This window comes from Sciurus vulgaris (genome assembly GCF_902686455.1).
Source record: "Sciurus vulgaris genome assembly, chromosome: 1".
Taxonomy (NCBI): Eukaryota; Metazoa; Chordata; class Mammalia; order Rodentia; family Sciuridae; genus Sciurus; species Sciurus vulgaris.
In genome coordinates, this window is record NC_136461.1 from 33,394,986 (window position 1) to 33,411,074 (window position 16,089).

Sequence of the window (16,089 nt, forward strand, 5' to 3'; positions counted from 1 at the left end):
CAGATGTGGGAGGGAAGTTTTATTTTGGTTTGTTTTAATTTTATTTTCAGTAGAAAAAGGAAAAAGAAATTTTGTCCCCTAATCTCACAGGAAATGCCTCTGAAGAATTTGGGGCCTGTCCCTGCTTTGAGACATTCTGTCATTGGCAGAAGGCAAAGGGTGCTGGGCTTGATAGGGCTTGCTGGCCCAGTGGACAGGTGGGCATGGACCTCCATCCCAGCTGATTTTTCCCTGGGCAGGGTTTGGGCAGAGCCAGCAGGAGCTTGTTGTGTTGCTATGAGAAGGAGAAAGAAACGAATTTGTCCTCTTGTGTTGCAGATTCAGTGGTTCTTTCCTTTGACTCCGCTGGACAGACACTAGGCTCAGGTACCAATTCTTCCCCCTCTATCATCTTTTCAGCTCTCAATACTGGCCATATCTCTAGTGGTCAGGGTCCTGGGGGAGGGCAGGGACTGTCTCCGAATTGCGGGGGGATCTCAAGGACTCACGGTGGCGGGAGAAGAGAGACACATCATCCAGTATACTTTTCCTGTGCTTTAAAAATGTGCACAGTGGAGTTGCAGCAGATAACTCATTTCTCACGCAGAGTGGTCTGGGTTCATATGAAAGGATGTCTGTTTCCTGTACACATATCCTATCTCAGAGGGTGGGGCAGAGGGCATTAAGAGACTGCGAGCTCTGCCCATGATAATCATCAGGGCCCTCCTGCAGAATGCCAGGCTGTGAGAGCACCCTGTTTTCCTGAGGACATGCACTCCATTGCTTGTTTACCTGCATATCCTACATACTCAGGTACGGACCTTTTCCAGGATGGGATTCCACACAACTGTGCACTCATGCCTAATGCGTATAGGTGACGAACTTCCTCCCCTCCCTGGGTTTATAGTGCAGGGCACATACATTGACCCACTGCCTTATGACTGAACTCACCCAGGCGAGGGGAACTTAGCTCTCCTAGGTCCAAGGAAGTTCACCTGTCCCATGCCTCTGTGCTTTCTGGTAGGAAGCAAAAAGAGTGGCTGCTTCGAGTCCTCAGCTTTCTGACCTTAAGAGAGCCCCTCTTGCATCAATCCTTTGTTTTTAGGTAAAGATGGTGGGCCTCTTACTGGGGGTACTGCCCCTGAATATCAGATAGATTTTGCTGGCCTGTTGAGGGCAGTTAATCTCTTTTGCTGCCCTTGAGCACAGTAGTCAAATATCTTAGAAAACAGCCATGAGGAACAGGCATGGGTGATAGAGTGAACAAAAGGAACAAGAGGAAAGATGTTCAGAGAATGTGATCACAGCCACCAGTATTCACTGAAGACCTACTGAGTGCCAACACTGTGCTGGGAACTTTATGCACCTTGTAGTTATCCCTCACAATTTGGAGTTTTTTTGAATTACAGCAAAGAAACTCATGATCAGAGACATGACATAGCTGTTCAGGCACCCATCTCCATGTGGCTCTAGAGCCCACTCTCTTCCCTTACCATCTTGCTGTCTCATATCTGCTTGAGGTACCCTCACTAAGGTACTGAGACAGGAAAAGTCACTTCTAGATAGAGGGGGCAGACAAGAAGATTCTTAAATAGATCCCAAAGTTGTATCTATTTATTGTGGGAGAAGATCTATCAATTTTATTACATTAAAGTTAAGAACTTCTATTAATCAAAAATTCTATTAAGAGAGAGAAGACAATGCAGAGTGAAAAAATATATTTGTAACACAATTAACCAACAAAGGACTTGGTTCCAGAACAAAGAACTACAAAAAATCAATAGGAATGAAGAAATAGCCTTGCATAGATATGAGCACAAAGCTAGGACATATCACAAATTGGGAAATCCAAATGGCCAGCAAACCTTTAAAAAGGTGTTCAGCTGCATTAATGCTTGGGGAACTGCAATTTAGCATCACAGTGAGGCATCACTGCACATCTTCCAAACAGCAAAACCTGAAAAACTCAGCAGCCCCACATTGATAAGGACGTGGCAGAGTGGGAACTCTTGAGTCTGCACTGATTGAAGGACAAGTTGGTAGAGTCACTATGGAAAAAACCATGGTAGAAACTAGATAAATTTGAATATACACATACCCTGTGTCCTGGCAATTCCTCCTCTAGGTATCTTCCCTACAAAAATGGATGTTTATTGTCACGATGAATCCCATTACTATGTATAATTATAAGGCACAAGCAAAAAAAAATAAAATAAAATAAAATAATGGATGTTTATATATACCAGAATATATTTGCAGGATATATGTATAAGACCGTTTGTAAGAGCATCATTCCTGATTGACAGACAAGACAGTTCATAGTCCTAACAACAGTGAAGTGAATATCCAAGCAGTTATATTCATGTGGATCAGTGTAAATGATCAAACTATACATAGATGCGACAACATGGGTAAATCTTAAGTACATCGTTGGGTGAAATAACTCCATATGTACTGTGTTTTTCCATTTATATCACATTAAAAAACAAATGAAATTAAATCATAATTGTTTAGATACACAATTCAGTTTTAAAACAACAAAGAAAAGCAAGGAATTGAATTCTGCAATTGCTGGGATGGTGGTGTTCAAGGGGATGTGTTGAGGGATAGATATGTGGGAACTTCTAGAGTGTTGGTATATTCTTTCTAGTGACCTGAGTTGGGATACAAGGGTATCCCTTTTACAGTAACTCATTAAACTCTATATTTAACTTTTTATATGCCTTTTTATATATTTGTTATGGTTCATAATTTTTTATATGAAGGGCATAACTTGAGTTATCAGGCAAGGGCCAACCTGTTCATAGGCACAGAAGGGCCGGGAAGCTGCCCTTTAGGTTGGGCTTGTCTGGAAGGAGGTGGGGTGGGCAGCTGATATCTATGGAGCACTTATGTGCCAGAGTTCTAACCCCTTTTACCCTATGAGATAGATATTGTTACTTTCCCCATTTTTCAGCCAAGGAAAATGATATATGGAGAAGTAAAATAACTTATCCAACATCAAATAGCAAGCAAAAGATAGAGCCAGGATTTGAATCTAGGCACTCTGGCTCCCCGTCCTTGTCCAAGTGGTTATTACTTTCTCATTCTCATTATTCAAGGGAATTTCGGTCTTTGGCTTCCATCTCTCTTGGAGTTACAAAAAGAACCATGGCATATGATTCCAAGGTTTTTACATGGTTCCCAGTGAAGGTTGGTGAAGAGTGAGGATTCATATATTGTTTTGCCTGATTCCCTCTTAGCAGAGGATAGATTGATTCGAAGTCAGCTTTAATGTAGGACTGATGAACTGATGCCTCAGTTTACCTAGTATTCTGTTTTTCTTAAGATGCACCTAGTAGATGCCATATTTACAGTTTTTTTTTTTTTTTTTTTTTTGTGGTGCTGGGGATTAAACCCAGGGCCCTGTGCTTGTAAGGCAAGCACTTTACCAACTGAGCTGTCTCCCCAGCCCCCAGATGCCATATTTAGCTCTACCTTTTTCTTTCTCTCATAGAACATTTAATGGCCCATGTTTGCATTGGTCCTAAAAGGGAAACACAGCAGGGAAGAGCTGAACAGAGCCATTCACAGTGGCCATTTTACTGTTTTATTTGGGAAACATTTTCATAACATTGGGCATACCACATTACCAAAAGTGTTTTGGAACCCGAGGAAGATAACTTTGGAATTAATCTCTGTTTTACTTTCTTTCTGTTAATGTGGATAATTAAAAGTAGAACTACAAAAAGATTCCAGTTACAGATAAGATGGAGTAAGTACACTCACCTTATTTCTCTCATTTAATACAACTGAAGGCCTGGACAGAATGTACTAAACAGCTATTGGAGGACTCTGAAACATAAATAGTAGCAGAATGAGAAGAACATCGGAATTTAATTTATTACCATATTGGAAGTGTATTTCCATTTTTCTCCAATGCCTCATGTCCTGGACTCAAGGCAGCTCAAAACCCAACAGTAGACACCTGGGCTCAAACAGCTCCAGGAAAAGACCTCTAGTTTTGGCTTCAGGGTGGGAAAAGGTCTCTTACGGTTCAGATAGGGGGAAATTCCATGGATTGTTTTTTTCCCCCTTTCTCTCTTCCTTCAAGCTCCAGCCCCTAGGCAGTACCACAGTCATGTAGTGGTGGTGGTGGTGGCAATAATAGCAGCAATAGGACACTTGGATACCTAAAACTAAGGGAAGGGAACCCTCCTCTCTGATCAGAGGAGTTGTCCCAAAAAGGTGAGTTGTAGTGTGGGGTAGCTTTTTTTCCCCCTCTCTCTACCTTCCTGTTGTTTGACCCCAGATTTGGATACAGTTCAGGAAAATCATGGCAGAATGTGGTAACTTTATGTGCCAGAATGTGCCAGCTTTCCAGCTAGAGGACCAAGGAGGGGAGGACAAAGGAATCAAAAAGCACTGTGGAGAAAATCGGAGGTAATCAGGAAAGCAGTCCCCAAAATTTGCAGAATTTAACTGAAACAGACCATTGCCAAAGTCCCAGACAGGACACAGGGTGGCACACACAAAGGATGCATCTTGAATAGGCTTTGAAAAGTGGAACTACATTGAAACCACAATTCACAGAGGCTGGTCAGAACTTGCTGCCTGAACCCAACCTGCTCAATTGTCTGCTAAAACAAAAATAACATTCTCCACTGAATTTAAACAAGACCTAAAGTTTCATAACATGATATTCATAATATCCAGGATATGAGCCAAAGTTAATCATCTTATGAAGAACCCGAAAAATCTCAACTTGCAGGGGAGAAAACAACCAACAAATACCACAGATTTTGGAATAGTCTGACAAAGACTTTAAAGTAACTATATTATAAAAGTGTTCCCAAAAATAAAGGCAAATACTATTGAAATTAATGGGAAAATGGAAAGTCTTAGCAAAAAACAATCAGTCAAAAATGCAATATCTTTTAAAAATTGCACTAAATAGCAAATGGGAACAATAGAGAAAAAGAATACTTCAAAATAAAGCAATAAAAGCAGTTCAATCTGAACAACAAAAGAAAAAAATTTTAGAAGTTGGAACAGTGACAGTTGGCCAACAAAAAACGTTATTATCTGTGTATTACAGTTGATTTATGACAAATAGTCTCAGCAAACTTTACCTGCATCAGTGATATCTGTGTTTAATGCCAGGGATGCTCATTAAGGAACTTTTACAATTTGATACAAGGCACTACAAAGTACTTACAGCAGACATCATGCTTAATGGTAAAAGACTGCTTTCCCTCTAATATCAGCAATCTCCAGAAGTCTCAGAGGATACAGTAAAGCAGGAGAAAGAAAAAGGGTACAGGTTGGGAAGGAAGAAATTAAAATAACCCTCCTCACAGAATACATGATTACCTATGTAGAAAATCCCAGGTAACCTGGTGTGGTGACACACACCTGTAATCCCGGTGACTCAAGAGGCTGCAGCAAGAGAATCACAAGTTCAAGGCCAGGCTGGACAACTTAGACCTTCAGCAATTTAACAACATTCTGTCTCAAAATGAACAATAAAAAGAACTGTAGCTCAATGGTAAAGTGCCCCTGGGTTTAATCCCCAGCACCAAACAAACAACCAGAAAATCCCAGGGAATTTGCAAAAACAAAGCAACAAAAACATTTAAACTCCTAGAACTAATACTTGAGTCTATCATGATGACAGGATGCAAGGTAAAAACACAAGTTAATTGTCTTTATATACTTACACTAAGCAATTGAAAAACAAACAAACAAAAAAATGTAATACTTCCCCCACAACAAAACATGCATGTAACTCTAATGAAACTTGTATAGGATCTGTATTCAAACTGGTTCCTTTCCCACTTTTTCTTTCCCCATCTACCTAACTCCTCAAGCCACAAACCTAGGTAGGGATCACCTTAATTTTCTTCTTTCACCTGTTCCTGTTTTCTGTCCTCAGACTGTGTCCTTTCCAGCCACTTTCCAACATCACTGTCCAAGGTACTGTCTTCTCTGTCCTGGACTAGTAAACATCTAACTGAACTGTCTGCTCATTTGTTGCCTCCCAGAAGTCCATTCTCACTGTAGCCAACATTCAGACCAAAGCAGTGAGTATTTCTGCCTTCTCTAAACTACTAGGCAATAAGCTCCATGAAATTGAAAGTACAAAGTGCAGAGTGAGTCATTTTCCCTCCACTTCCTGCGCCAGCTGCTCTTTTGACATGCTGTCCCTCATAATCCTCCTGCAATTCAGTGAAATTCCCTGATGTGGCATTGACACACTTGGTGTCATGAACAGGACTGAATTCATTGCAGTGCTTGACCTTAGACATCTACCATTTTCCCAGGACAGTGGGGAAAGTGGGTGCATTGACCTCTTTAACTAGAGTGGGAGGGCTTCTACCTATGCAAAGAGGCTTCCAGGGTTTCTTCTGTAACCTGTCATCCTCATATTTGGGACGAAGGAGGTTCCACTCTCCGTTGGCCCCTGGTAGAGCCACAATGGACCACAGAACACAGCTATGGAGGACGCATGGCTACAGTGGTTTCTGTCTTCGTATCAGAAGTTCTTGCTAGGTCTCTTCCCTCCCCCATACCAGCACATACCCATTTGGGACTGGATTTTAGTTTGTGAACTTCTAAGTTATTTTACTGGGTCAGTTAATTTAGTCTAGGTCAGTGGGGTTTTCTGTGTTTGTTTTATAAAACTGCTTTTCCTATTTTAGTTTGTCTTTGATTAATTGGTCCCATGTTGTGGTTTATTTCCCTGACTTGAGATGATGTGGGAGCCTTGTGCACTTTGGCCAGCCCCTCTCAGGTCCCTGTTGGCTCCCATGATTTTATGTGGCATGGCTAGGGCCTTTTGACATCACCCCTGGGGCAGAGGATGGGAGGGAATAGGACATAATTGCTCTTATGGTAGCTCTTGTAAGGTGAGAGTCTGCTGTTCTTGTTTCCTCTAAGAGCAGCATGGCATAAAGAAAAGAAGCCTTAGAGTCACATCTGAGCTGGCTCATCAGTCTTCCAACTAGTTCTCTTAGTGGTTGGAATCCTTCCCCTCTCTAAGCCTCATTTAGAAAATGGAAACAGTACCTGCCTCCTAGGGCAATAAAGGTTAAATTGAGAGTGTAGGTAACAGTACTGAGAGCAGCAGGAATACACAGTAGATGCTCAATAAATAGTAGTTCCCCTCAGTCTTTCTCTTCACCCAGCATGTCTGACAGTCCATTGGAACTGTTGCCAGCTTCCTTCTCTGCCCAAGCAATGGCATGTAGTATTAAACTTAGGTTTATTATAGCCCATGACTTTTACTGGAGTCTGAATAGTGGCATTTCTTTAGAAAGGAGAGACCTATTTTCCTTAGGATAGGTCCTCATTCCCTTTACCCCTGTGCTCTTTGCACTTAACAATTCATTGCTGCCAAAGACCACTTTAAAGATCAGGCAGCCCAGCTACTTCTTGTGGTTAGGAATTTTCTGGCCTGACGGACCATCCTGCCTTTGTGGCTTTTGTGAATTGTGATAGAACCAAGTCCACATTTTAATCCCATAAAATACTGAACTTTACAACCCTCAATAATGTTCCTTCAACTGGTCTTCATGGGAAATAATCTTTGTGTTCATCATTAGAAGTTATTTAATAAGCATTTGCTTTGAGACAGCTCATGGGGATTTGTAATAGTTCTGTAGAGTGGAAAAAGGAAGTGGTTCTCTCAAAACTTGGAATGATGGTAGCACGTTAGGTTCCTACTGTGGAGCTGTGTTACCCGAAATTCCATTCTGAGGCTCAGTAGCCTGAGGTGAGGCTATATAGTGAGGCACCTGTCTCAGGGGACTTTCAAGAAGGTCTCCTTTTGTCCTGTATTGAACAAAATCAAACTGCATGGTACTTCCTGCTGTTCACATGTCGGAATGCAGACAGAAAGTGGTAACATCTCTCTATGCCATACTAAGATAAACAGAAGGGGACTAGGGCATTGGGAAACACAATTTTTAATACAGTAAAATTATGAGCAAAATGAGTCACAAAGGATTAAGGAATACAGTCATGCATGATTTAAATGTCAGGCATAAATTCTGAGAGATGTGTCCAGAGGTGATTTTGTTGTCTGTGAACATAAAAGAGTGTTCTTACACAGACTGAGATAGCTGTGATGTCACTAGGTGATGTAATCTTCTGGAACCACCACCATATGCACAGTCTGTTACTGGCCAAAACGTCCTTATGCAGGGCTGGGGATATGGCTCAATGGTAGAGCACTTGCCTAGCACATGGGAAGCCCTGGGTTTGGTCCCCAACACTACCAAAAGAAAGTTTGAAAAACAGTTGTTATGACTGTGTATTAAATATTGAATTGCTATAAAACAAAAATAAATCTTTTCAAGTTTTTAAATTAAAAACTTGAGCTTATTTCAGTGTTCATAATTTTTTACATCAGGTTTTATTCCTGGGAAATCTTAACATAGCTCTTGCTAATGCTATTTAATGATGTTCTCTTAATTGTTGTCATCCAAAAGAGATTTTTGTCCACATAAGCAACATAAAAAATGAAAAACAATTTTTACACTCAATCAGAAGTTTACAGCAGTTGGAATTTATATTTAAAGTATCCAATAGCTCTTTTCTTTCATCAAAATTGTAATGTTGAAATTTCTTGTGGTAGAATAAATGGATTTCAAATCCAGTGTCATTTTTTTGTGCCAAGTATTTCAAAATAATGTGAAACTCTATTGCAAAATGTACGTGAGTTCTCGGAGGAGTCACCCCACAGCCAGCGTGGAGACTATACAAGGTTATATTTGCTGCAGACATATAGAGATATTAGGTCTGTGTGGGGACAGGTGTTTTGGCCTCCACCTGCAGCTCCTCCTGCCCTGCCCCACAGGAGTCCCCAGTCCATGCTGTGGGTCCCCGTGCAATGGGCCGTGGAAGTGGGTGTCACATGATTGCCACATGATTCTTCTTCTGGGAAGCAGAGGGCATCCCATCAGATCCTGCTGTACTGGGGCTTCCCTCATTAAATTCCCAGATGGGAGGTGACAGCCCCCACCTTTAGAGCACACATACCTGTACACAGCTGGGAAGTTTTGATGCCCCATGAGATGAGGACAGTCTGTGCAGAATGAGAAAACCGCCTCTGTCCGGCTCCTGCCACAGTTTCACCCACAGGTATTCTGTGCTGTAAGCATCACTCCAGCCACAGTGAGGACCAGCCCTGTTCTGAAAAGGGATATGGGATGTTTGTGTCTTCCCTGAAACAGTAGACAGGAAAACAGAAACTTCAAAAAATTTTAAATTTAAGAATAAAAAAAAAAAATTATTTTAGAGTCATTATTTGTAAAGTATGATCTGTGGACTCTAGTGGGATCCCAAAACCATTTCAGATTTTTTTTTTTTTTTTTTGAGGTCTCAGCTATTTACATACTACTACAAACTTTTCCTTGCTTTTTTCCCATTGGTTCTGCAAAAACAAGAGTGGGTAGAACTTGTGTTTTTAATTAAAAAGCAGCAGCCCTAATCTATATGGGTGGTCATTGTTGCATTCTTCATGACCACACATGGTTAAAAATAAAAAAGACCAGTTCTTGATAAAACAGTAGCAGTTGTTGTTATTTTTGTGGTGCTCAGGATCAAACTCAGCACCTTATTCATGTTAGGTAAGTGTTCTGAGCTACATTCCCATCCCAGCAACTATTAAATTTATTAGATTTCTTCCACAAGTACACATTTTTAAAATACTCCGTGTAATGAAATGGGAAGTGTGTATACCACCTTTGCTGCACAGCAGGTACTGTCTGGAGAACAGCTTTGTGTCAGTTAATTTCAAAGACTTTAAGCATCTGAAAAAGCACTTTACACATTCATAGCTCAGACCTGGTGCAGGTGCAGAAGAGTAGAGAAGAAATGTGCATTACCCAGGCCACTTCCCACTTGGAGCCAGGCAGCACACACACATGTGCTCCTTGGTTGGTGGTTTTTGTAATCCTGGGCTTTTGGGCCTGCTGGAGGCCAGAAAGGAAGCCTAAACCACCAGACTAAACATTTTTCCTTCACTGCACAACTGCTGGCTTCCTTCGGTATCTGAGAGGAGAATATCTTCCAGCTTGAGGAGAGCTGCATGAGAATACCAGTGCTTATTGTGCCTGACTGACTCGGGAGTCCCAGCGTCTTTGTTCTTCATAGACTTGGAATCAGTGCACCACTGGTGAGCCCCTGACCTTCCTGCCAGCTACCCCAGAGGTGAACTATCCTGGAAGTGTTGGCATTCTGAAATTAGCTTCACGTGCAGTTCTAGACTAGTTTGTGTAAAGCAGGATACCCTGGGATTTGGAGCCATGCCCAGTCCAGCAGTAAAGAGGCTTTGCCCCTATATGCCCGCAGTGTTAGGCTTGGTTGTTTTCTTTTTAAATTTATACCTCCTGAAGATCATGTTAAACTTTCCTGCTATTTGGAGAACTCTGTGGAGCCACACACAGATTAGATCATCAGGAACCTGAATGTGTGGAGCGGAGGGCAGAGCCTTAGCAGGTGGAGTCCCTGGTTGGGATGGAGGTGGGGCAGTCACTGGAGTCTGAGGAGGCTCAGGAAGCCTTCCTGGCAGGGGTTAAATTTCAGGCAAATGATGGGAGGGAACTACCTCTCAGAAGGAAGCCCTAGAGCAAAAGCCAGAAACTGAAATAGAGGGTGCAAGGAACATTAAGTAAACAGGACAGCAGACAGTTTTACCTAAGAAGAGTTGGGAAAGACTGTGTATGGGCACGTGACTGTGAAGTGACCTGCTGGATGGGCTGGGAGCCGAGAACAGCCAGTGCAAGGGAAGCACTGCTGTAAAAGATAGGCTGTCGATCCAGAGAGGGAGCCACTGCCCCTGCCATCGCTGCCACCACCACCAGTGTTGCCACCTTACTGTGAGGGATGGAGGAAGACAAGAATCCAGGTCTCAGGGCTATTCCATAGGCTTCCCTGGTAATTTGGTCACTACATTCATTCAACACATTTGTGGACCACCAATTCTGCACCAGACCCTGTGTTAGGTGCTAAAGATACAGAGGCAAGCCCAGCCCCCAGGAGAACACAAATGCATGGGAGTTAGGAGTATTTCATTGTAAGCAACAGAAACTGACTAGGGCTAACTTTAAAAAGAGAGTTTTGGGAAGCTGAGGTAGGAGGATCACAAATTTGAGGCAAACCTGGGCAAGTTGGTGAGACCCTGTTTCAAAATAAAATTTAAAAAGGTTTGGGGATGTAACTCAGAGATAGAGCACTTGCCTAGCAGTACCATAAAACATAAATAAATAGAAGAGAATGTACCAGAAGGATCTGGGTACATACAGAATCAAATTAAAAGTCAAATGTCTGGACGAGGTGGAATACACCTATAAACCCAGCAGCTTGGGAGGCTGAGACAAGGGTTACAAGTTCAAGACAAGCTTTGGGCAATTTAGTGAGACCCTATCTCAAAAAAAAAAAAAAAAAGAAAGGAACTGGGGATGTAGGTAAGTGGTAAAGTGCCCTGGGGTCCAATTCTCAGTATCAGAAAAAAGAAAAAAAAAAAAAAGGTCAAACACTTGACCCTCAAAAGAGACTGGAGGGCAGCTCCAGGGATCTAGGTTGCAGGAGCAAATGGTCCATCGCTTCAGTGTACTGTTTTTCTTCTTGATGTCACTCAGTTTAAGGGAGAAAGAGACCAGCCAACATAGTTTTTGCCAGGTGCCTACAGTTTAGACATAAATTCCAAATTCTACTGACAGTCCTGCCACTTGCCTACGATGGGAGAAAAAGCACTTTCCAAAAGGAAACGTTTGGGGCCAATTTCTAAAAGAGGACAGAACCAAAAGATGTATACTCCAGTCTCATGAGCAAAAGAATGGTAAAAATGCAATAAGCTCTGTAAGTTTGGTGGAGAGCACAGACAAGTGGCACTTAGGCTAACAGGTTAGATCAGAGAAGATAGTGTTCATTCAATACTCACTTAGCATGGGAGAACAGCTGCTGTGATAGAGTTGTTAGCAAACCCAGAGAGTCTTTGTGGAACTTCTTGACTAGCACAAGAGAGGCACCAGTCTGATACATGTGTAATTATAAACGAGGAGGGGAATGTGTGCCATGTCAAAGGAGCAGGTAAAAGGGCATAATCTAACGAATAGGAAAAGAAGAACTCAAGCTATCATTATTTGCTAATGACATGATTCTATATTTAGATGATCCAAAAAACTCTACCAGAAAACTTCTAGAACTAATAAATGAATTCAGCAAAATAGTAGGATAGAAAATCAACACACATAAATCTAATGCATTTCTATTCATAAGTAATGAATCCTCTGAAAGAGAAATTAGAAAACTACTCCATTCACAATAGCCTCAAAAAAAAAAAAATACTTGGGAATCAATCTAACAAAAGAGGTAAAAGACCTATACAATGAAAATACAGAACATTAAAGAAATAAATGAAAGAAAACATTGGAAGATAGAAAGATCTCCCATGTTCTTGGATAGGCAGAATTAACATTATCAAAATGGCCATACTTCCAAAGGCGCTATGAAGATTTAATGCAATTCCAATTAAAATCCCAATGACATTCCTCATAGAAATAAAGCAATCATGAAATTCATCTGGAAGAACAAAAGACCCAGAATAGCCAAAGCAATCCTGAGCAGAAAGAGTGAACCAGGAGATATCTCAATACCAGACCTTAAACTCTACTACAGAGTGATAGTAACAAAAATGGTATGATATTGGCACCAAAATAGACAGGTAGACCAATGGTACAGAATAGAGGACACAGAGACAAACCCACATAAGTACAGTTATCTCATACTAGACAAAGGTGCCAAAAACATACAATAGAGAAAAGGTAGTCTCTTCAACAAATGGTGCTGGCAAAACTGGAAATCCATATGCAGTAAAATGAAATTAAACCCCTATCTCTCAACCTGTACAAAACTCAAATGGATCAAGGACCAAAGAATTAGACCTGAGACCTTTCACCAAATAGAAGAAAAAGTAGGTCCAAATCTCCATCACTTTGGCTTAGGACCAGACTTCCTTAACAGGACCCCCAGAGCACAAGAAATAAAAGCAAGAATCAATATATGGGTGGACTCAAACTAAAAACACTTTTTGTCAGCACAGGAGACAATCAATAATGTGAAAAGAGAGCCTACAGAGTAGGAGAAAATCTTTTCCACACACACTTTAGAGAGAGCACTAATCCCCAAAATTTATAAAGAACTTAAAAAACTTTACACCAAAAATACAAAGAACCCAATCAATAAATGAACTAAAGAACTGGGCAGACACTTCACAGAAGAAGATATACAGGTGATTGACAAATATATGAAAAAGTGCTCATCATCCCTACTAATTAGAGAAATGTAAATTAAAACCACCCTGAGATTTCATCTAACTCCAATTAGAATGGCTGTTATCCAGAACACAAGCAATAAATGTTGGCGTGGATGTGGGGAAAAAGACACATTCATTGCTGGCGGAGTTACAAATTGGTGCAGCCACTCTGGAAAGCAGTTTGGAGATTCCTCAGAAAACTTGGAATGGACCCACCATTTGACCCAGCTGCCCACTCCTCAGTTTATACCCAAAGGACTTAAAAATCAGCATACTACAGTGATGCAGCCACTTCAGTGTTCATAGCAGCTGAATTCACAGTAGCTAGATTGTGGAACCAACCTAGATGCCCTTCAGTTAATGAATGGATAAGGAAACTGGTATGTATACACAATGGTGTATTACTCAGCCATAAAGAAGAATAAAATTATGGCATTTGCTGGTAAATGAATGAAGTTGGAGAATATCATGCTAAGTAAAATAAGCCAAGCCCAAAAAACCGAAGGCTGAATGTTTTCTCTGATAAGTGGCTGATAAAGAGGGGGTTGGCAGGGCAAGAGAAGAATGGAGGAACTTTGGATTGGGTGGCGGGAAATGGGGCAGGTGGGGGAAAGATAGACTGAGACAGATAGTATTACCCTATGTACATGTATGATTACATGCATGGTGTGAATCTACATTGTGCACAACCATAGAAATGAAAAGTTTACCCCATTTGTGTACAACGAATCAAAATGCAGACTGTAAAAATAAAAATAAACCCTTATTAAATAAAACAAAAAAATAAAAGGAGGGTTATAATCTAGACAGAAAGGGCAGGGCGTGCTCTGCTGAAAGAGGACATTGAGCTGGAGTGAAGAATGAGCAAGAATTAACCAAATAAAGAGGCAAGGGCACATTTCAAGCATAAGGCACAGCTTATAAGAACAAATCCTGTGTTGAAAGAACTCATGGCTTATTTAAGGAGCTGAAAGGCAGCCAGCATGGCTAGAGTTCAGCACAGAGGAGAGAATAGTACAAGATAGGGCTGGAAAGGTAAGCAAAAGTCATCCTAAAGTTCCTTGTTGTGCAACAAGACTATTAAATGGAGCTTTGGTGCTGGGTATCAAGACACATGTCTATAATCCCAGCTGCTTGGAAGACTGAGACTGGAGGAGTTAGCTCAGTGATAGAGTGATAAGAGTTCAATCCCCAGTGCTGGGGGGCGGGGGGAACCATGGGTGATGGCTGCCTCTTGAGGATGAGTGGGTATTTCCCAAGTCAGTGGGATGACTGAGAACAAGTATCTGCAGTAACAGACTTAGAGCTGCCTGCCCAGAAAGAAGGGGCAGGCGAGGCTGAGAAGGCAGGTGAACAGGCTGCTGTGTGGTCCAGGCAGCTGTGAAGATACAGGAAAAGCAGTGCCCATGGTGCAGGGAGGGGCATCTATACCTAAAAATGAGGACTGTGGGGAGGACTGGATGATGATGCCATTAGCAAAAAACCCAGGACTCGGGGAGAGTAACAGCAAGTCTGACTTGCAGTGCGTTGAGTTAGAGGTGACTGCGAGCCACTTAGGAACAATGGGTAGGAAATAACCACTGTGAAAGGGGCTGGGAAAATGAGGCGGAAAGCACATCCCAAGGCCTGGAGATGGTAAAGCTTCTTTAAAGGAACATAAAATAGTTGAGTCAGGGTGGGTGAGTTGACGTAAGGGTGATGCAGGAATCAAAACGTGTGTTCATATGTGAATACACCACCAGTGAAACTCCATATCGTGTATGCCATGATAATGAGAGCCTAATTAGAATAAGTTATACTTCCTGTATGTATTATATGTCAGAGTACACTCCACTACCATGTATATCTAACAGATTAAATTTAAAAAAAAAAAAAAAACATGGAATTAGAATGGTTGCTATAGGCCAGATCATGAAGGATTTCATAAACCAAGAGATTTGGATTTGTTCTGAGAATAACAGTCCAATCAAAGGCCTTAAGCAGGATTATGACATAATCATTTATCTTACAGAAAGATAGCTTCAGTTATAGCACAGAGAACCTACTAGAAAGGGACGAGACAGGAGGCAGGAAAACCTGGTAGGAAGTTGTTAGAATAATGAAACTGGCTTAGTCAGGGTTCATAGAAATGGAGAAAAGTGGATTCGAGATCCCTTTAGGAGAAGGAATTAAAAGGACAAGATAATTAACTAAATGAAATAAGAGAGAATCAGGAATTGATGCATCCTCTTGAGATTCAAGCCTGGGAGCTGGATGAATAGGGGTGACATTCATGAAGGCAGGAAGTACCGGTGGAGGACCAGGTTCTGGGAGGGTGTGCGGGTGAGGATGACTGTGAGGAGAGTGGTGAGCTGTGTTGCCATCTAGAGTTCTCAGCATCCATATGACATCGAAGTGAAAACGTCCAGGAGGTCACTGTGTAGACAAGTCAGAGCTTACAAGAGCTTTGGTTTGGTGCAGTGGAAAGATTGTTGGGCAGACTGAGCTGAGTGTTGAGCAAGCTAGAGTCTAGATTGAGCAAGGAAAAAGTGAAGAAAGATAGGGAAACAACTGAAAAAGAGATAAAATATGTGGAAAGAAAAGTTGTTCAAACTTTGAACAATAGGTAGCACAGAATACTGATCTCTGAAAGAAGGAAAACCAGTGAGGTCTGCCTTGTAATTGTCCAAGCTAACCACCTGGAGACAGTTCAAAGCCACCACTCAGGGAAGGAGAACCCAAGACTCTTCCTAAGTTGAGGAAAGACTTGAGGCCTTGAGGAGATAAAGACAGCTGGAATTCACAGATTACCTACAAGGGGAGAGCTGCAC

At 41.6% G+C, this 16,089-nt stretch overlaps 1 protein-coding gene across 4 annotated transcripts in view; it reads left to right on the forward strand.

Annotated features, from left to right (window-relative positions):
- The window catches only part of ST3GAL3 (ST3 beta-galactoside alpha-2,3-sialyltransferase 3), a 171,217-nt gene that overhangs the window by 51,788 nt on the left and 103,340 nt on the right, over positions 1-16,089 (forward strand). For 2 of the 4 annotated variants that reach the window (XM_079151927.1, XM_079151929.1), the window contains exon 2: positions 319-366. The exons of the other annotated variants lie outside the window; for them this stretch is intronic. In XM_079151927.1, the coding sequence (XP_079008053.1) occupies positions 319-366 (48 nt within the window). The remainder of the gene's footprint in view (positions 1-318; positions 367-16,089) is intronic. 4 annotated transcript variants of the gene reach the window in all.